General features: G+C 53.3%; 1 protein-coding gene across 6 annotated transcripts; it reads left to right on the top strand.

Annotated features, from left to right (window-relative positions):
- The first annotated feature begins 84 nt into the window (after positions 1-84).
- C12H19orf47 (chromosome 12 C19orf47 homolog) lies at positions 85-19,436 on the top strand. 6 transcript variants are annotated; one of them, XM_036011919.1, is made up of 12 exons: positions 85-185; positions 1,636-1,737; positions 2,660-2,691; positions 4,063-4,114; positions 8,436-8,523; positions 8,643-8,757; positions 10,410-10,491; positions 12,834-12,947; positions 13,455-13,592; positions 15,106-15,258; positions 16,557-16,627; positions 18,170-19,436. In XM_036011919.1, exons 4-12 carry the CDS (start codon positions 4,096-4,098, stop codon positions 18,668-18,670), a joined length of 1,281 nt encoding a protein of 426 aa, XP_035867812.1. In that variant the 5' UTR covers positions 85-185; positions 1,636-1,737; positions 2,660-2,691; positions 4,063-4,095; the 3' UTR covers positions 18,671-19,436. The 6 variants fall into 6 exon arrangements, with proteins under 6 accessions (XP_035867812.1, XP_035867809.1, XP_035867811.1 ...); XM_036011916.1 differs by lacking the exon at positions 2,660-2,691 and having other exon boundaries at positions 161-185; positions 18,170-18,527; positions 19,181-19,436; XM_036011918.1 differs by lacking the exons at positions 2,660-2,691; positions 12,834-12,947 and having other exon boundaries at positions 163-185; positions 18,170-18,527; positions 19,181-19,436.
- Positions 19,437-19,906: the final 470 nt, after the last annotated feature.

Below are 19,906 nucleotides of genomic sequence, written 5' to 3'. Positions count from 1 at the left end.
TCGCCTCACTCTCGGTGGTGGCGGCCTGGACGGCTAGAGCGGCCGCTGGAGGGTCAGTCTGGCTTCCGGAGGCGAGGGCGGTGCTTCCGGGACAGGCCTCCAGGTCCAGGGAGGGGGCGGTCTGACAGTTGGTTCCGCCGGGAGGGTGGGCGGGCTGCGCGAGTGGGCGCGGGCCGGAGGGCCAGGTGAGGCGCGGGCCGGGGGAGGTGGGACTGGGCCGGAAACGGTGGGGATGGATGGCGTTCGGGGCTCCAGAATCGCTGCTATGCAGCCCGGGACGAGCGACTTTCTTTCTCTGAACCTCAGTTTCTTCCTCTGTAGAGTGGGGGTCATAATCCAACTATAGCTTCCTCCTTGTAGGTTGGAGTGAGAATTCAGCTCGTGCATGTCGGAGCCCCTGGCTCAGAGCCTGGCACAGTGCTCACTCGTTATTGAACTAGTATTGTTAGTATTGATGGTGATGTTTGTGCTTGGCCTGGAATATCTGGGTGTGGGAGCGTGAAAGATTGTTGGACTAGAATCCAACAGATTTCGGTTCAAATCTCAGCTCCACTTCGTGGCGGTGGGCCTGTGCCTTCACTTCTCGGAATCTCATTTTATTTATTTACACAGTGTGGGCCAATGGTCCCAATATCATAGGGTCCCTGTGAGGATGCTGATGAAATGTGCATATGAAGTCCTTAGCACAGGGCCTGGCACAGTAATGAGTAGGAGCTTATTAGACTGGGACTATCATAATGACGATTCCAAGAGTCATTGGTGTAGCTGGAACTTCCAAAGAAGCAGAGGGAAGGAGGGAGCTCAAAGACAGCGATAGGAAAAACTTGGAATCTGGACTCAGGGAAAGCAACATCCTCCTGCCACTTACTATTTGGCCAATTTTTCCAAACCCCATGATTTCTTTCTTTTTAAAAAAACTACTGATGCATTTTCCTACAGTCACTTAACTTGAGAAGGAAAAATTATTTGCTATCTTAACAAAGACTGGCCTGTCTGGCCATGAGAAGGAACACAACCTGAAATACAGTGGAAGCAGAACAGCCTGTTAAACTGTAGACAGAGCCCTGACCAGGTGGCTCTGTTCTTTGGAGTGTTGTCCTCTACACCAGAAGGTTGCGAGATCCCTGGTCAGGGCACATACCTGGGTTGCAGTTTCCATCCCTGGTTGGGTGTTCTCAGGTGAGGATTAAAAAATAAAAATAAAAACTAGACAGAAACTGAAAGAGAATAACTAGTACTATGTGGTTCCGTGTCGTCAGGCCCCAGGGACTCCATCAAGTAACTTTGTACTCCGCTCCAGCTCACGCTTTGCACACAACTGACATAGTCAGTGACTGTCCTACCCTTGCCCTAGCTCACTGAAGACTTATTTATTTTGTTTAATGCACATATGTCACCTGCCGAGCATTTTTCTAAGGGCTTGGCATTTATGAACTTATTTACTCCCTCTAACCTCTCTAGATGCTCTTATCATTTTATAACTGAGGGAAGCGAAACCCAGAAACTTACCCCAGAGTCAAAGTTCGGAAGTGGTGAATTGGGCTTAGCACAGGGCATCTGGTACGTGGTAATTACTTGAGTTTTGGGAGTGGTCCTTTTTCCATTGTTGTTAATGTTATAATTGTAACTGTTCAGAGAGTCAGCGCTGGAGATGGGCTTTTGATGGTGGAGAGAGGATACTGAGTCCAGCAGGGAATTCTGCAGCTGTAGGAGGATACCAGTACGCAAAGGCTTCTGGTAAGCATTGACTGAAACCTTGCAAAACAGATCACAGCACCTGGCTCTTAGTCACCCCTCCACCAGCATTGGCCATAGCATTGGACTGACTTGGGTTCAAGTCCTGGCTCGCAGTTACTGTGTGCCCCGAGACCTGCCACTTTCATCCATAACATGGGGATCATTTTTACTTTCTTGTCCTGTGGTCGTGAAGAGTCACTGAGGTGTGTATATGCTCAGCATCTGGCATGGAGATATTCAGTAGGAGCTGCTGCAGGGGCACTGGAATCAGGGAGAACTTGTTTTTGAATCCTGGTAAAGTTTCTGGCTAGCTGTGGCATTTGGCAGATGACTGTACCTCGATGAATTGGTTTCTTCATTGATTATAATGGGGCTAATAATAGTCCTTGCTCATGAGGAGGTTGTGAGGCATCAGCATGTGTAGTGCATAGTTAGTGCTTGGTATGTAGCATTTTGTTCTGTCTGACGTGTCGAAGCCTCTCCATGCTCTGACCTTTGAGAGATGCAGTTGTATTGTCTTCGTCCAGCAGTAAAATCCAGGAGGGAAAGTGGGTCTTAGAGAATGGAGAAAGTGGGCGGAATGATGTCTTGTGGTCCTGTTCATCAATAAGGGATGCAGCAGAAGCTGGCGAGAGGCAGGATGAATCCTAACCAGGGCAGAGGGGAGAATCTCCCATGTGCAGACTTAGGGAAAGCATACAAAGCAGGTGGCAGCTAAGCAAAGTGAGGAAGGGCCTGCCAGGAGGACAGGAGGAGACGAGCATTCCAGGCACAGGTGACACTCTGTGTGAAAACTGGGAGGCAGGCAAAGCCCCTGTGTATTAGAGGGAAGGCTGGGGCGGGAGGCCTGGCGAGGAGAATAGCCCACTCTTGGAGAGTACTTGGTATGCAGCAGACAGTGGCTCACATGCTTTGTACACAGGAACTCACGTGCCCTCACAGCATTTGTCTACGGTAAGTGATGTTTATACCATCCTTGTTTACAGATGGGGACACAGGCATGACTGGTGAAGTAATTTGCCAAGGCCACACAGCTAGTAAGTGGTAGAGCCAGATCTGAACCCTGAAGTCTGGTTCCAGAATCCTTACTCTTACACTGCTTCTGTTATTCCATCAAAATTCGGGGGCAGGGAGGGGGCAGATCATGTGTGCTGGACAGAGGGCCTTCTGCATCCCATGGGGGAGTTGGAGGAGGGGTGAAAGCAAAGGATCAATGGGGGCTGGTGCAGATGGCAGGGAGCAGAGTGAAGGATGAGGGCAGATGAAGTGGAGGGGACGGCAGTGCCGAAGTGGAGGATGGGGGCTGCGTGGGAAGTTTGGGCCAGGCCCGTGGGGGAGACGCGGTCCTGGAGTCAGACAGCGTCGGATCATCAAGAGAGAAAATGACTTCCTTTAGCTTCCTTCCAGTGCTACTATTAATGTCCAGGAGGAAGTCTTTACTGGTGCTAATACGTCTTGAATACCTTTCTAGCACCTGCTAATCCTATAAGTGAAAATTGGCTCTTCATTTCTTCTCTGAAGCCCCTCATGACCTGGTGCCCCACCTCTCTGCTCTTGTCAGCTCTCACTCTCCTCCTCGCTCACTCAGCTGCAGCCACGCTGGCTCCTGCTGTCCCTCAGACATGCCAGCTGGGCCCCTGGCTCCAGGCACTGGACTTGCTGTACCTTCTCTGGAACACTCTTCTTCCGTAAACCACACGGCTCACCCCTCCACCTCTGCTGGGTCTCTGAAAATCTCTTTGGAGTGGTCTTTGCTGGTCCCCCTGTTAGAATTGCAGCCCTTTCCTTCCCAGGCCCTCCGCGTTCGCTCCATGACACGGAAGGCTTTCTGACACACTGCACTGCTGACTGTTCTGCTTGCTTACTCTCTGTGCCCCCCTCTCCCCTGCCCTCACCTAGATGCCAAGCTCCGTGTTTGTGTTCACCTCAGTATACCTAGTTCCCAGAAGAAAAAGAACTATGCTCCACACATAGTAGGTGCTCAGTACACAGTTTTTGGATGACTGAATGAGTATTTATGGTTAAAGTCTTGGGCAGGGGGTGTCTTTTTTCTGTCCTTCTCTTATTCCAGCTAGAAACTATTTGAGGTGTGTGGGAATGGAGCTGTGGGCATCTGCTGTCCTGGGCCTTTCCCAGGCAGAAGTGATAGTTGTGGTGGCAGCTCTGGCCCAGGCTGACCTCCGGCCAGCTGCTCCAGGCTATTCCTGGGCTCTGAGTCCCCAGTCCAGGAACGCTCCTCTGGCAGGCAGATAGGCAGCGAGAGAGGGACAGACACCCACAGCCGGCGGCAACTCATGGGCCCTCTCCCCTTGTTCTTTCTTCCAGGCTCCAGGGAGCAGCATCAGGGCCAGGGTGACAATGGTCTCAGTGACTATGGGTGAGTCTTAGTCTTCTCTCCGGGGTCCCCTCTCCCCACTGCCCTTTTTGAGGTGTGACCTTGCTAGGGGTAGACGAGGTGGGGGAGGGGGCCCGTCACAGGCAGGAACAGCTGTATGCTGAGGAACGTGGAGGTGGGGCTGGGCCCGCTCAAGGCCTACCTGCCTCCTCTCTGTGTCTGGCTTCCTGACGGCCTAGTCCAGCCATAAAGAACTGGGGTATGGAAGTCCAGCAGATCTCCCACATGGCCTCTCAGAGCCTCAGTTTCCTCACCTGTAAAATGGAGATACGAATACTCCCTATATCCTGGGATGTTATAAGGATTAAGGAGGTTATTGAATGTAAAATCCTAGACATAGTTCCCAAGGAATGTTAGCTATTATTATTCTCAAGAGCTTTGTCACCATATTTTCTTTAAATTCTCCATTTTGGAATTGTCAAAGCGCAGATATTAGCTGGTAGCTTTAAACATTTTTGAAATGTATTGTGTATATAGAAAAGTTCATTAAACATTTGGTCCTAGGAGCAATTAAAAAAAGCAAACAGCTGAGTGTATCTGTGATGATTCCATTTATATAAAGTGCAGACACAGGCAAACAGTTCAGGCCGTCAGAAGCTGGCTGTCCCCCTCACGAGGCAGGGGGAAGTGACTACAGAGGGAAGGTGAGGGGTTGGGGCACTGCTGGGGTGTTGGAGATGTTTTATTTCTTAATTTGGGTGCTGGTTACATGGGTGTGTGGTGTGTGAAAATCTGTTGACTTATGTGGCCCTTTGTTGCGTGTGCATTATAGTTCAAGGAAAAAGTTTTAAAAACATACCACCTTTCCCTGGCTGGGTGGCTCAGTTGGTTGGGAATTGTCCTGTGCAGCAAAAGGTCGTGGGTTCGATCCCCAGTTAGGGCACATACCTAGTTGCAGGTTTGATCCTTGGTTGGGGCACGTATGAGAGGGATTAAAAAACAAAAACAAAGCAAATTACCATCAACCTTTTAGGTCAAGAAATAGAACGTGGCCACCCCTCTGCAGGCCCCGCCCCAGTCACAACCTCTTTTCTCCTCCAGATGGAATAAACCACTATCTTCGTGATAATTTCTCCTTACCTTTCTTTGTAGTCCACAGACTTTGGTTTTGAATTTACATGAACAAAACACGCCACGTGTTCTTTTCTGTCTGGCCGCTTTTGCTGAACACAATGCCCAAAGTCATTGATGTTGCCATGGGTGCTGGAGTTCTTTTCACCACTGTGTAGTGTTTCACCACAGACATAACCACCGTTTGCTTATTGTTGTAGAAATTGCACCATTGCTGGGCTGGGGCTACTCCAGACAGGCTGCTGTGAATATTCTGGTGCTGTGTACAGGGAGCCACGCCTCCCTGATGGCAAGACACACATTGTTCCTCCTCTTATTTCTGAAATAGGAGCATGTCTTAGAGCTGGTCCTTATGACTGTTTGATTGGCAGCATATCTTCCTTCTTAGTTTCCTTCTTAGTAGTGCTGTGAGTCCTCACTAAACATTGTCAGTAGGTTATGTTATGTGACTTTAAGCAAAATGGCATACAATGAAACCAGGTTCATCATAGGCAAATTGATAGAAACAAGGGCTAAATCATATAGTATCTCATCAGTGTTACAACAGAATGACACTGAATGAAACAGTGTTACTCAAGGACGTGCCGGGCACAGCAGATGGTACAGCCTGGATGCGGGGCTTTGCAGTTCCTTGACTTGGCTTCAGGCAGCAGCTACCCCCAACCTAGGTGGCGCTTCTTTCCCCCTCAAGAGTGTGACTGACACACAGTTTACATTTTGTACAATCACCTGCTCAAAGGGTACAGTTCAGTGGTTTTTATGTTCAATATTTTCTATTCAGAGAGTTGTTCAACCATCGCCACAGTCAATTTCAAAGCATTTCCTTTTTAAAAAATTGATTTTAGAGAGAGGGAGAGTGTGTATGTGAGAGAGAGAGACAGCCATCGATTTGTCGTTCCACTTATTTTTGCATTCATTGGTTGATTCTTGTAAGTGCTCTGACCAGAGGTTGAACCTGCAACCTTTGTGTATTTGGACGATGCCCCAACCCCTGGGCTGCCCATCCACAGCCTTTGTTGAACCTCGCCCGAGCTCCACCTCCTGCCCCTCCTCGCCGCCCCCCCAAAAGGTTGGGGACCACTGTTCTAACCAACTGAGCTACCTAGCCAGGGCCTCAACATTTTCATCTCCCAAAAGCCCCAATACCCATTAGTAGCCACTCCCCCCACCCACAGCCCCTAGCAACGACTCATCTACTTTCTGTCTCTGTGGATTTCTGTAGAGTTACTGTTCTGGACATTTATAAATGGAATCATTACATGGTGCCTTTTGATACTTAGACAAAGGTGCCTGCTTTTGGCTGATGGAAGCCAGGGCACCCTGGCTTAGCGGGTACCTAGTGCCTGTGCAGAGTAGAAGGTGGCAGCACCTTTCCCGTGGGCATGAGTCCACCTTTCTCAACTGGAAATATGGGTCTTTGGCCCAGTGGGCAGTGGCCTCTGAGGGAGAGGCGTGGTCCCTGGGTGTGAGCGTGAGCCCCGCACTGTCACCGGCCAAACATCGGACCCAGAGTGTGCCTCATTCCCTGTTCAGAGCCTCGGCTGTCCTAAGCAGAATGGGCAGAGCAGTACCAGTTTTTTTCTAAACTAGCATGGAATGTTGGATGCGCTGTGATGTACCATGGGAAAGAGAAAGAATGTTGCCTATTAAACTGTGGCACACCATTGATGGTGAGGCAGATCCTGGCTTCAGAGATAGTAAAATGTGAAAAAAAGTTCTACTTGAAATCAATGATCTTAGCTGACACCTGGCCTGACAGATCAGGGTCAATTTGAAGGTCATACCCAAGAGGACAGGAAAGAAGTTTGGAAACAATAAAGCTACCTGGGTGGTGTCTGCCTGTTCTTGGCCTAGGCTCTGCGTGTGGTGGTGGCAGAATCACAGTAATAGTGAGAATAGCTGCAGGGGCTGAGGATGCCCTTTGGCCCCACCTCCACTTTAGAGCCCTTTGCTCAGACTTCTGCACTCAGTCTGCACAGTGACCCAAGGATATAGGTGCTGTTACCTCTGGAATGTCAGCTCCAGGAAGGAAGGGGCTTTGTCTTGTGCCCTGTAGTGTCCCATGTACCCTTGGGTGGGGCCTGTCCTGTGCCAAGTGCTCTGTATGTACTTACTCAAGTTATTCCCAAATTTACAGATGGGGAAACTGAATCACCAAGTGCTAACTTGCCCAAAGTCCCCCAGTTGGGAAAAGGCAGAGCCAGGATTTGAACCCAAGCTCCAAAGCTGATGTTTGTAACCCCCATGCCTCACTGTAAGGCTGGGTAGGCTACTCCTGTGCTGAGGTGGGGGCTTGCTTACCACCCGTGGGACAGCTCTGTGACCTTTTCTTTGTTGTTGTTGAAATCTTTTTATTGATTTAAGAGAGAGAGAGGAGCGAGAGTTTTGTTGCTCTACTTATTTATGCATTTGTTGGTTGATTCTTTTTGTTTTTTTTTTAAGATTTTATTTATTTTCAGAGAGAGGAGAAGGGAGGGAGAAAGAGAGGGAGAGAAACATCGGTGTGTGAAGTAAACATTGATTGGTTGCCTCTCTCTCACCCGCAACTGGGGACCTGGCCTTCAACCCAGGCATGTGCCTTGACCGGGAATTGAACCTGTGACTTTTGCAGGCTGGTGCTAATTCACTGAGCCACACTGGCCAGGGCTTTTGGTTGATTCTTGTATGTGCCTTGACTGGGGATCGAACCCACAACCTTGGTGTATCAGGACAATGCTCTAACCAATTGAACAACCTGGCCAGGGCTCTGTGACTTCTCTTTCCATTCACCTGTGGATCCTGCCACTCTCAAGGACAGGGCCCGCTGATGGGGACTGGGGCAGAGAACCCAGAGTCTCAGCTGCCCCAAATCAGTCATTGGCCAAGCATGGGGGTAGGGGCTGTGCTGGCGATGATCCCTGCAGGTCATGTTCCAGGGCAGGGCAGAGCTGCAAGGGGAGGGGTAGTATGGGAGCACATGGGCTGAGGAACACTGCTGCTTGTTCCTGTGGCTGCAGGCGAGCTGCCCAGCTGCTCTCGGCCTCAGTTCCTCACTGGGAAAGTGGAGGAGTCAGTGCTGCTTAACTCACAGGCTTATCAGGTGGCGTGACTGCATTACATGTGCAGAGCACTCAGCACAGGGCCTGGCATTTGATGAGCAGTTAATTTGTGGGAAGCATTGCTGTTGTGGTTTTGCTGTGGTCGCTCTCCAAAGAGAATAATGTGAATAGTGAGCCCTGTCCACCCCCACCAGCCACTTCCGAGTGGATCCAGTTCTTTAAGGAAGCCGGCATCCCCCCGGGACCTGCTGTCAATTACGCCGTGATGTTTGTGGATAATAGGTAAGGGCTCCAGGGGACAGAGCTGGACTTGGGGAGAGGAGGGAAGAGATGGGAGGGGACCGGGAGCTGGCTGGCCCACCCACCCAGGCTCACCTGTGGCCACTGACCATCTCCTGCAGGATCCAGAAGAGCATGCTTCTGGATCTAAACAAGGAAATCATGAACGAGCTGGGTGTGACCGTGGTGGGCGACATCATCGCCATTCTCAAGCACGCCAAGGTGGTGCACCGTCAGGTGGGTCCTCTGCTCTGCTCCGCCCCTGGGTTTAGGGTGGGGAGGATGGACAGTGGTAGAGCCAACAGGAGGCTTGGAAGCAAAGGCAGGCAGGCCTGGGTTCCGAGGCTGGCTCTGCATTAGCTGAGTGACACTGGGCACATTGCCTAAACTCTTTGGGCCTTATTTGCTCACCTGTAGTATGCACATAGGCAAATGCATTTTGTGGGGTGGGTGCCGGTAGTACATTATATAAAACCCTAGTACAGTATAAAAAGTATGGCTTCAGTACAGACTCCCTATAACTATGATTATTGTTACTAGTTCTCATCTTCCTAGTGATAAAGATCATTACCAGGATTCTTCTCTGTCCCCAGAACAGGAGCTTCCTGTGGGACTCAGTCGGTGGCCAACAGTATGGTTGTTCCGTTATTGGCCCCTCCTGTCGCAGTGTCCTTAGATTAGAGATTTCACCTCCCTGGGTGTCTCTGAAACCAGCTTTTCACACACCCCTGCAGCACAGGGTGGCTATGGCCATCTACCAAATAGTGTATGTATGTGGCAAGGAGCGCCAGGCCCGGAGTGACGTGCTTGTGAAGTTAGGGTCGCTAACACTTACCAAGCGCCCGCCATGCCTGCCAGGCCATCTCCACCCTTTAGACATAGTAACTCACTTGCTCCTCCCTGCACCCGACGGGGAGGAAACTGTCCCCAGAGCTGCCCTCTCAAGCACTCCGCTGTACCACTCGGTGGCTGCCGAGTCACGCTCCTCGGTTCCAAGGGCCCCCTCCAGCCCGGAGACGGCCTCCGTGTTCCCCTTGTGCAGGACAGGACCCCAAAGTGAGGGTTTTTCCGAGCCAGGGACATTATTCGAGTTATCGTGGAGATGGTCACAGAGAAAAAAAAAATTTTTTTGTTTAAACTTTCAAATTTGGGAGTAATTTTTTATTTCTAGGAAAGTTCCAGCAATAGTACTGAAAATTTCTGTGTGTCCTTCACTCAGCTTCTGCTAATGTGAACCTCTCACCTAGCGATGGCATATTTGTCAGAGCTGAGAAAAGAGCAGCAGTGAGCTGTCACTAACTAATTTCGGACCATGTGGATTTTGTCTGTTTCTCCATCAGTGTCCTTGCTCTGTCCCAGGATGCCTCACTGCGTTGACCTGCCTTCTTTGTCTCTTGATCTGTGACAGCTTTGTCGTCTTCCTGGGTTTTTGATGACCTTGACAGTTTTTCCCTTCAAGTTACAGCTAATCAGCTTTATTAAGCTGATTAAGTAGATTTATTAATTTACTAATAAAGTAGATTAAGTAATTTATTAAGTAGATTTACTTTAGGGATATATGTTTTAAGTGTAATTTTTTTGACTACAGTGGACATGCAATATTGTGTTAGTTTCAGGTGCCCAGCACAGGGACTTGACACGACATTGACAGTTCTGAATGAAGAGTGCGTGCGGGTCAGGTGTTTTGTAGCATGCCCGTCAGTCAGGGCTTGTCTGATGCTTTCTCATGGTTAGGAGTGGGAAGTCTTGAAGTCTTTCCTCTAGCAGTTCTGATACCCCTTCTTTTGCTTAGGTTTCTGGGTCTCCTGTTTCCCCGCCTCGTGCCCCTGTCCCCGTGGTAACTGGGGCCCCAGTTTTGTTTTGTTTTGTTTTGTTTTGTTTTGTTACAGGATGTGTGCAAAGCTGCCACTGAGTCAGTGCCCTGCAGCCCCAGCCCCCTCCCAGGCGAGATGCGCCGAAGCGCCTCCAGCGGTGAGTCCCATCTGCCCGGGCCTTCTCTCCTTCACTGTTGCACTCCCACAGGGAAGGGAGCACACCTGGAGTCTGCAGGGGTGGCAGCCAAGGCCTGAGGCCCTCTTCTCCTGGGGAGAACACTCTGGGTAATGAGGGGGTGGCAATGGTTCTGCTCCACAAAGTCACGGCAGATGCTGAATTAGCGAACACAGGAGCACCGCTCCTCGGGGAGACGCAGGGTTAGGTTCCCGCAGGCCTGTGATCGTAACATTTTTCATCAGGGGATTGGTGCAGAACCTCGTTTTACGTGTGTTTCCACTTAAAGACACCTTATTTCATTACCACTGAACTTACGGCCAGTAGCACCGCCACTCCTTCCTGAGCAGAGCTAATCTAACACGCACGTTTTCCGTAAGGCGCATGCATCACTGCCTTCTCACACTTGGGAACACCAAGTGACACTTCAGTACTCTGCTCAGGGGACATTTTCAACAGCAAAGTCAGTAACAAAAAGCACAAAAGTATGAAAACGTGGCCCTAAATAGACCCCAAGAAGAATGCGTACTGACTGCAAGAGCTGAAACCAGGACGCATCGTGTGCCTCGTTCCATCTCAGCTGGGAGCGGGGGCTATGCGTGGCTCAGTGTTGGCCGTTCTGAGCATGTCTGCAAGTAACCACAAAAGCGTCGTGAGTGTTGGTGCGGGGTCACACACACATCTTAGTGAAGCGGTGAATTTGGAAATACGGGACCTGTAAAGGGGAGAATGGGCTCTACTTATACTTTTCAGCAGTGTGATATATTAAAAAAAATAAACCTAAGAAACTTAACATGTATATTAGTTAGCCTTTGCTGCTTAACAAGCCACCCCCAAACTGGTTTAAAACAGACTTTTATTTCTCATGGTTTTGTGACTTGGCTGGTCATTTCTGATCTGGACCAGTTCAACTGGTCTCCATGGTTGCCTGGCAGCTTGGGTGAGGCTGGGTGAGTGGGGAGGCCTCACGCACACATCCGGTGGTTGGCATGATGTCGTTTACGCCAACAGGGGCAACTTGGCCACGCCTCTCATTTTGTAGCAGGCGAGCCCAGGCTTGTCCACACAGTAGTAGTTGCAGAGCTCCCAAAGCAGCATAGGCGGGCAGGCCCCATTTCTCAAATCACCTGGTAAGCTTTTGCTTATATAACATTTGCTCTTATTCCATTGGCCAGAGACAGTCACATGGCTCAGCCCAGAGTCACTGTGGGCAGGGCCTACCCAAAGGCATGGATGAGGAAGGCTGAACAAACTGGGGTTTCTTTCTGCAAACACACCCCACAACTTACATGCAGAAAAGGGTTCAGACCATGACATGCGTGCGGCTGCGTGACCTTTCGCAGACGGGTAACCGTGCAGGCATTGGTGCCACATCTAGGAACATGCCCAGCATCACCTCCCCATCTCAGGGGCACTCACCCCCTTGATTTCTAACAGCATGGGTTAGTTTTGTCTTTCAAGTCTACGTGAGTGAAATTAGGGGGTGCGTACTCTTCGTACCATTCTGAATGTTTTAAATGCTTAAAAAAAAATTTGTCCTCACCCAAGGACATGCTTATTGATTTTAGAGAGAGGGGAAGGGAGGGAGAGAGAGAGACATCGATGTGAAAGAGAAACATTGATCGGTTGTGTGTTGCATGTGCCCCAACTGGGGACTGAACCTGCAAGCCAGGTATGTTCCCTGACTGGGAATCGAACTTGTGACCTTTTGGTTTACAAAATGGTATTCCAACCAAGCCACACCGGCCAGGGCAGTTTAAAATAAATTTTAAAAATTAAAACCAACAGAATCACTAGTGGTGAAAATAGGCAATGAAATAAGAAGGGAAACAGGCGAAGAAGGGAAGGTGGGAAGAGTGCTCCAAAACAGCGTTCCTGATACGGCCTCTGGCATGCTCTCTGTGCTGTCAAATGTATGTGTCTGGTTTGGTGGCAGAGAGAACAGTTGTTTAGACCCTGACATCCTGACTGCTGTTCACATGCAGCTGAGCAGAGACAGTTGTTTTCCCTCTACCCAAACGGTGCTTAGCTGTCGTGGTAAAACACCATGTCCTTGACTGTCTCCCTCCCACACTAGGGCTGGCCCTCCAGGATGTGGGCTGTGGTTCTCACCTTACATCTTGGACACCCTTCCTCCTGCTCTACAGAAGATCGGGGCCCCCAGAAACTGCCCTCCCACCCCCAAGGGAGGTCACCAGCTGGAGCCAGTCCCACATGGCCCAGGGGTCTGGCTGAGCCCTAGTTCCCTGGTCTTTAAAGTTGGTTGGCTGTAGAGTCTGTAGTGGGGATGTTGGGAAGTTTGGTAATAGTGTCCATCTTTTCAGGAGATGTTTATCGAGGACTTGTGAAGTGCCAGGAATGTTGTAGGCACTGGGGCTTCAGCAGTAAACAGGCAGTGGTTCCTCATGGAGCTTGCATGCTCATGGGAGAGCCCTCCAGTAAGCAGATAAGTGTGATTTAACGCCGAGCAGTGATGAGGGCCGTGAGAAGAGAGTGTAGTGCAGGGCAAAGGGGCAGAGGTTGATGGGTGGTCAGGATGCTTTCTCTGAGGAGGCGCCCTGCGAGAGGAGATGTGTGTGAAGAGGCAGAGCAAGCCTGTTGGTACTCAGGGAACCGCATGCCAGGCCGACACCCAGGGGCCAGCTTGGCTGTAGCAGAGTGGGGAGGGGAGGGACAGGGTCAGCACAGAGCTGGGTAACTGGTGGGCGAAGTGCGGTAGAGGCCATCTGGCTCTGGGTTCCATGGAAGGGCCTTGGAGCGGGGAGGGGTAGGCTGTTCCTGGGAGTCCTGGCCCACCCAACCCCCAAGCATCCCCACCTGCGGCCAGTGCAGTCACAGAGTGACTCTGGCTGCTTCTTCCCCATCCAGTCCTGAGGCTGGCCTTCTCCAGCCGGGACCCCTTCCCAGGGCCCACTTGACTGGACTCTCCCCTTTCCTCCCCACAGCCGCCTCCCGCATGATCGCCAACAGCCTGAACCGTGACTCCCCGCCTGGAACTCCCCCCAGGCGGCCAGACACAAGCACCTCTAAGATCTCTGTCACTGTGTCCAACAAGATGGCAGCGAAGAGTGCCAAGGCCGCTGGTGAGGGGATTCGGGCGGGTGGTGCAAGGAGCTGGAGGTGAATGTGGGTTCGCAGGTGGTGTTTGGGGGCCATGTTCCCAACATTGCCAGTGCTTTGCAGGCCACTAGGTGTTCCCAGTGTTCGGACGTGGTCGAGTCACTGCACCTCTGTGGGCCTCGCTTTCCAAGTCTGTGGAACGGGGCTGGCGGTCCCCTACCCAGAGGACAGTCGGAAGCACTCGAGATGGTGTGCTTAGGCATGGGTGCCCTGTGGTTCTCACTCAGGGGTTAGTTCAGTATTTTTAATTTTATTTTATTGTGGTAAGAACATTTAACATGAGATCTGCCCTCTTAACACAGTTTTAAGTGTGCAGGACAGCATCGTTGACTGCAGGCGGGTCAGTCGTTTTTTTTAACAGATGTTCACTGAGCCCAGCCCTGTGCTCGATGCCTGGGGTCAGAGGTAAAGAAACTACCATTTCCTCTCAGCAGCCAGGGGTCCTTCAGAACCCTCAACCTGGTTCTTTCACACCCTTGTCGAGAACTCTCCAGGGCTTCCCATTGTTCCAGTGATAAAACCCAGTCCTACTGTGGATTCATCTCCTGTGGCGAGAGATCTCCTGTCCCTCGCCCTTGCTCCTGCCTCAGTCCCCTGCAGGTTCCTTGCCCTCTGGGGTCTCTGCTCTGGTGGTCCCTTCTTCTGGAGCACGCGCCCCACGAGGACTTCTCTGTGGTGGGCCTCTCTTCCTCTTCTGGGTCCCAGCTTGAAAGCTGGGAACGGGGCTCTGGCCTAGGGCTCCCACCCCTCTCTCTGTTTGCCGCTTTCCTGCCTCCATTGGACCCATCCCTCAACAGTGACCTTGGCACTGTGGAAAACGAGGCCCAGGGAGGGGCCCTGTTCTCGGGTCCCAGCCCCAGTGCTCTGTCTGCCTCCACCTTGCCCTTGGGCTCCCTTCTTGCTGTGGGTGTCGGGAGGTGCCTCCACCGGCCTCTGGCCCTTCTTTGTGTGCCACGAGCAAGAAAGTTCAAAATAATTTCTAATGTATTGAAAAGATAGTGAGCCTGGGAGGGACTGGAATTCTTACCCATTGACACATTTGAGGGGATTCTTTTCTAAAAAATGGAAGTGTAACTTATACACAAATTGTAATTATACAGCTTGATTAATTTTTGAAGAGTGGGCACATACCTGTGAAACTACTACCTGGTGGGAGCTCTGTAACCTTCCCACTCACCCCGTGTCCGAGGGGAGTCTGGCTGGGCTGGGAGATGAGCCTGCTTGGGACACGGGCAGAGCCACAGAGAACTACTGCAGCCCAGGGAGCTGGCCCCATCCTGTGCCCCATCATGCCCAGGCCTCTGAGTTTCTTGGTGGTTCAGAGTCCGTGGTGATGGGGGTGGTTGAGAAGTAGGGGATCCAGTCCTGCAGATGCATGGAGACAAAGGGCACATGAGTGCCCTTCACAGAGCATCTAGTCCCTCCTCTGGGAGAACCTTCCATCCCAGAAGGAGCTCACCCCGCCATCTTCCCCAGCTGCCCTGGCCCACCGGGAGGAGGAGAGCCTGACTGTTCCCACCAAGAGACGCAGGGTGACTGCTGAGATGGAGGGGAAGTACATCATCAACATGCCCAAAGGCACCACCCCCCGGACCCGCAAGATCCTCGAGCAGCAACAGGCAGCGAAAGGTACTGGCCTGGCAGGGGCATGCTTTAGCAGAGACAGGTTCCCTTTGGTGGCATCCCACTGGCATGGGAAGAGGAGCAGGCTCCAACCAGATCCAGGGGCTTTGCACCAAGGGAACAGCAATGGTGGCCATAGGGGCCGGGGTAGGTTGCCACCTGTGTTCTCTTGCCCTGAGGTTAGTGTTGCGGGCCTGCTTGGTCCCTCCGCTGACGCTCTTCCCCACGGGGTGGGGGCACAGACTTGGTGATGGCCTGCCCCTAAGCCTGGGACCAGGCCTGGCTGAGGACAGGTGCCCAGAAAAGTGGGAACTGTCATTATCACTCAGATGATGCAGAAGCATATGCAGTAAAAACAGACTCTCTCCCGCCCCCCACATTCCTCGCCTGCTGTTCCCTTTCCAGACCAGCATCCCTGACTAGGGTCCCTGAACTCATCTGCATCTATGTACGTGTCCACGCACACCTAGGTTTTTTTTTTTCTTTCTGAACATGCAGCATCATCCTGTGGGCATCCAAGGGCCCCTGTATCAGGATCCTTGCATGTCAGTGCTGGTGCATCTGCTGCCAGCCCTCCATACCCACAGGTCCCGCATCCGTGAGCTCAACTAGCTGCAGATCAAAAACACTCAGGGGAACAAAATCCCAGAAATTTCCAAACCGCAGAACTTGAATTTGCCACATGCTGCGTGCTACACTGAATCCAAATGAATGCAGCGATGAGGGGGCGACCCTGCTCTAACCTCTGTGGGAATGTAGATTACATGTGAGGGACTTGAGCTCCATGGACTTCGGTGTCCACGGGGTCCTGGAGCCAGTCCCCCACAGGCACCAGGCACGCCTGAACCTGTCCTTGTCGGTGGTTGTTAACATTCCCACAGTGTCTGTGACCACAACATTGAGAACCCTGTGGGTGGCCATTTAGGGAAAGTCCTTATGACCCTTCACCGGATTCTCTCGGAGGCCGATGACCCCTAAAAGGGAGGGAGGCACGAGCAGGGATTAAGAACGCCTCCCGCACACACACCTTATGAACTCGTACCAGGTACGAGGAATGCGTGTCAGCTTTAGGGGACACTTCCCACATTTGACACTGGCCAGACGTGGACCTGGGCCGAAGCCAGCGCTGCCCCGCCAGTGCAGACTGGAACCCGACCGGGCCCTGTCTGTGCCTGCCGTGCCCGGGCTGGCCGGGCTCTGGGCTGGCCGGGCTGGCCCCTCCCTCGTCTGCACGGTGCTCCGCCTGGTCTGGGCCCACAGGGGTCACTCAGCAGGTGCTGCATGATGGCCTCGCTTCCCTCCAGGTGTCCACAGGACGTCCGTGTTTGACCGTCTCGGCGCCGAGACCAAGGCGGACACGACAACAGGAAATAAAGTGAGTTGGAGACAGGGAGCCGCTCGGGGCTCTCGAAGTCTCGTCCTCCCCAGGTGTTGTTCCTGGCCCTCCCCACACCGCACCCCGGCCCATCCGGGGGCCACCTCACCCACCTGTCCAGCCTCAGTTCCCTTCTCTGCTCTGGTGGCTTCCCTGGCCATCTCCTGCCCTGACCTCTCCTTGGGTGCAGCCCCGGGGCCTGGCCAGCTCCTGGGTGCCGTTCTTGGACTCCTGCCACCACCACGTCCCACATCAGCCTCAGCGTCATCCCCAAAGCAGCTCCTCTCGGGCTCTGGCTCGGGGGCACCCCACTGCCCTCATTCTGGGCAGTCACCAGGCTGATGGTGCCACCAGTCTTGCCTGCTCTGCCTCCTGTCCCTGTCTGGACAGGGTGGTGGCCTCCTAACTGGTCTCCGCACAGCCACAGCGAGCCCCTCAGCCCTTTGCCCACAGCAGCAGTGCGTGCTGCCCGCAGGACAGGCACCTGCCTCTGCTGTCCTTGGCCAGCGGTCTCCTGGGCCCCAGGCACGGTGTGTGGTCAGGAGCACCCAGCCTGGGCCCACTGCCTGGAGGGGATCTGGCTCTGCCACTGCCTGGCGATACACTTATGCCCTTCCGACCTCAGTTCCCATATCTGTACAGTGCCCGCCTCATAGTGCGGTCGTGAGGATTAAGGGCTACATACCTGCGTGGTCCTGGGGGTGCCCAGGGTGTGGTAAGCACACAGTAAATGCCACCTCGTATTAACTGTGGCACAGCTCCCCCGATGCATTTCCTGCCTCACCCACTCTGGCCTCTTCTCACTTCCCGGAACCTCAGCCGAGCGTGACACCAGCACTCGGGGGCACATGGCTGGAAGACGCAGCCCCGTCAGGAGCTTGGCACGAAGCGAGAGCCCTGCTCGTTCTCGTTCCTGGCGTGGGGTCTTAGCCCACACTCCCTCCTCTGCTGATTCTGTTTTAAGGGCCTAAACGTTCGTGCTCCCTAAAGCTTCCCGGAACTGTCGTTGTCGTTGGAGAATCACTGTGTCATTTCCAATGCCAGGTCTGTCTTCCCCTCTGGACTATGAGGCCCCTGAGGGCAGGGCCAGGTCTAATCTTGGTGACAGCTGTGTTCCAGCAACACCCAGCCCAGGGCCAGGTACAGAGTAGGAAATAAGAAAATATCTGTTGAGTGATGACCAAATTCGTCTTTTCTCTCCTGTCCACCTGCAAACCAGAACTGATGGTCTTACCTCTTCGTGGCGCATGCTTTCTCCTCCCCTCCTCACTAGACCCACTTCCTGCCAGTTCTTAGATTCCACCTCAGATGTCCCTTCAGCAGGGAGCCTTTCCTGAGCACCATGCAAGATCAGGAGCGTCCTGTGGGCCACTCCCAGCTCCCTGGGCACCCCCTGTGATGGCCCTGGCCACTGTCTAGGGTGTCACCAATGGATGTTTCTCCCAACGGTGACCCCCCTGGGGCCAGGCACATGAGGCAGCTCTCCACGAGTGTGGGCTGGGAGACTCAGCGACTCACTCGTCTCGTCTCTGACCTCCACAGCCCACGGGAGTCTTCAGCCGCCTGGGGGCCACGCCAGAGTTGGATGAGGACCTGGCTTGGGACAGCGACAATGAGAGCAGCAGCTCTGTCCTGCAGTATGCCGGGGTCCTGAAGAAGCTAGGCCGGGGCCCAACCAAGACCAGCCCCCAGCCGGCACTGACTGTCAAAGCCAAGGCCACAAGCTCGATGACGAAGGCCAACACCCCCAACACCCCACCGCTGCGGCGCCTGGCCAGCAATGCCCATCCCAGGCTTGAGAGGAAGCCAGAGTCTCTGTCCAAAGTCAGCATCATCCAGAGACTGGGCAAGACTGCCCTTGTGCCCGAGGCCCAGGACAGCCAGGTCACGAGCACCAAGAGTAAGTCCTCAGCCAAGGTCAAGGTCACCATTAAGAGGACTCTAGGGCCCCGGGGGAACAGCTCCAGCGAGGGCCTTGGTGCCCAGATGGACCATGCGGGCACTGTGAGCGTGTTCAAAAGACTGGGCCGCAGGACCTTCTAGCCCACAGGTGGGGCGCAGGCCCCTTCCTAGGCTCCTGGTTCCATCAGTCTTCAGCGAGGGCACGGCCCCCGCTTCTGGATGACACTGCTGGTCCTCCTCCGGCATTCAGGCCGGGTCCCAGCTTTGTGGGGATGCACCTCGTTTTCCTGAGTCTGAGGTGGTCGTGTGGCCTGGCCTTGCCGCTCTGGGACTTCCCTTCTCTCACATCCTCTGCTCTGTCCTCTCTGACTGTGGCCTTGGCAGGGCCCATTTTTCTACCTCTCCCGAGTGCCAAGTGCCCTTGTCCTCTCCCCCATCCCCTTCCCTCTCAGCAGCATCTGCTGCCTCAAACCCCAGGTCCTTGGCCTTTTGGTCCCCCAGAGTGGGTGTCACCTGCTGGGTCTCCCCCCACCCCCCCGCCGCTTCCCGACTTCCCTCACTCCTCTGTCCCCCAGCTTTTACTGCTTTAACTCTCCTGTCTCCCTCCTGCACTCTGTTCATTTCTCTTCTGTTTTCTGTCCCTGTGGCAAGGCCCGACTGTCCGCTGCGTCCTGCCTGGCCCTCCTGCACCTGTGGCCTCCCAGCGGCCCCCTCGTCGACAGTGGCGTGGAGCCCGTAGAGACTGTTAGCAGGCCTCACTCCCGGGCTGCAGCAGGGGCACCTCCGTCTCCCTGCCCTGGGCATCTCTCTGAGAGGCTGTGGCGGGTGGTGGGCAAGGGGCACTGGGAACGAAGGCCAGTACCAAGAGAGAAGAAAACAGCTGTTTTAATATATTTTTGTGACTTTCATATGTTTCCTTCCCCTCCTTCAAGGTGAGTCACAAGATTGTTCTTCACACAAAGCGCAATGTTGGGGGGGGGGCGGTCTGAAGGGCTGGGCTCTGCCTCTGAAGGTCGGGCTGCCTGCACACACGTGGGCCCAGTCTCTGCGGCGGCCCGAGTTCATGTGCAGACTGGCCGAGGTCCCCTTTCAGCTGGGCCTCCTTCCCTTAACAAAGTGCCTTGGTTCTGTCACTCTGCCCTCCCCCTCCCTCGGTTTCACCTGTTTCTGTCACTCTGTCTGTGGCTGCTCTCCAAGCTGCAGGCTCCATGAGAAAGCGAAGGGGTCCCACGGATTTGATTTCCACCTGCTTGTTGCTGCATAGCCCCAACCCTGGGCCAGGCCTGTTCTGGGGGCTGGGACCCTTCTGAGAGTAGGGTGGACCAGCCCCTGCGCACGTGGCTGACTGCTCCATCCAGGGAGGCAGTGACCGTACTG

The sequence above is a fragment of the Phyllostomus discolor genome, chromosome 12 (genome assembly GCF_004126475.2).
Source record: "Phyllostomus discolor isolate MPI-MPIP mPhyDis1 chromosome 12, mPhyDis1.pri.v3, whole genome shotgun sequence".
Taxonomy (NCBI): Eukaryota; Metazoa; Chordata; class Mammalia; order Chiroptera; family Phyllostomidae; genus Phyllostomus; species Phyllostomus discolor.
The sequence above is the reverse complement of the archived record's forward strand: the minus strand, read 5'-3'. Positions and strand labels throughout refer to the sequence as shown.

Coding starts and splice junctions, on each gene's coding strand:
- C12H19orf47 (XM_036011919.1), top strand. Junction 8,524..8,642: donor GTGATGTTTGTGGATAATAG/GTAAGGGCTCCA, acceptor CATCTCCTGCAG/GATCCAGAAGAGCATGCTTC. Junction 16,628..18,169: donor ACACGACAACAGGAAATAAA/GTGAGTTGGAGA, acceptor TGACCTCCACAG/CCCACGGGAGTCTTCAGCCG.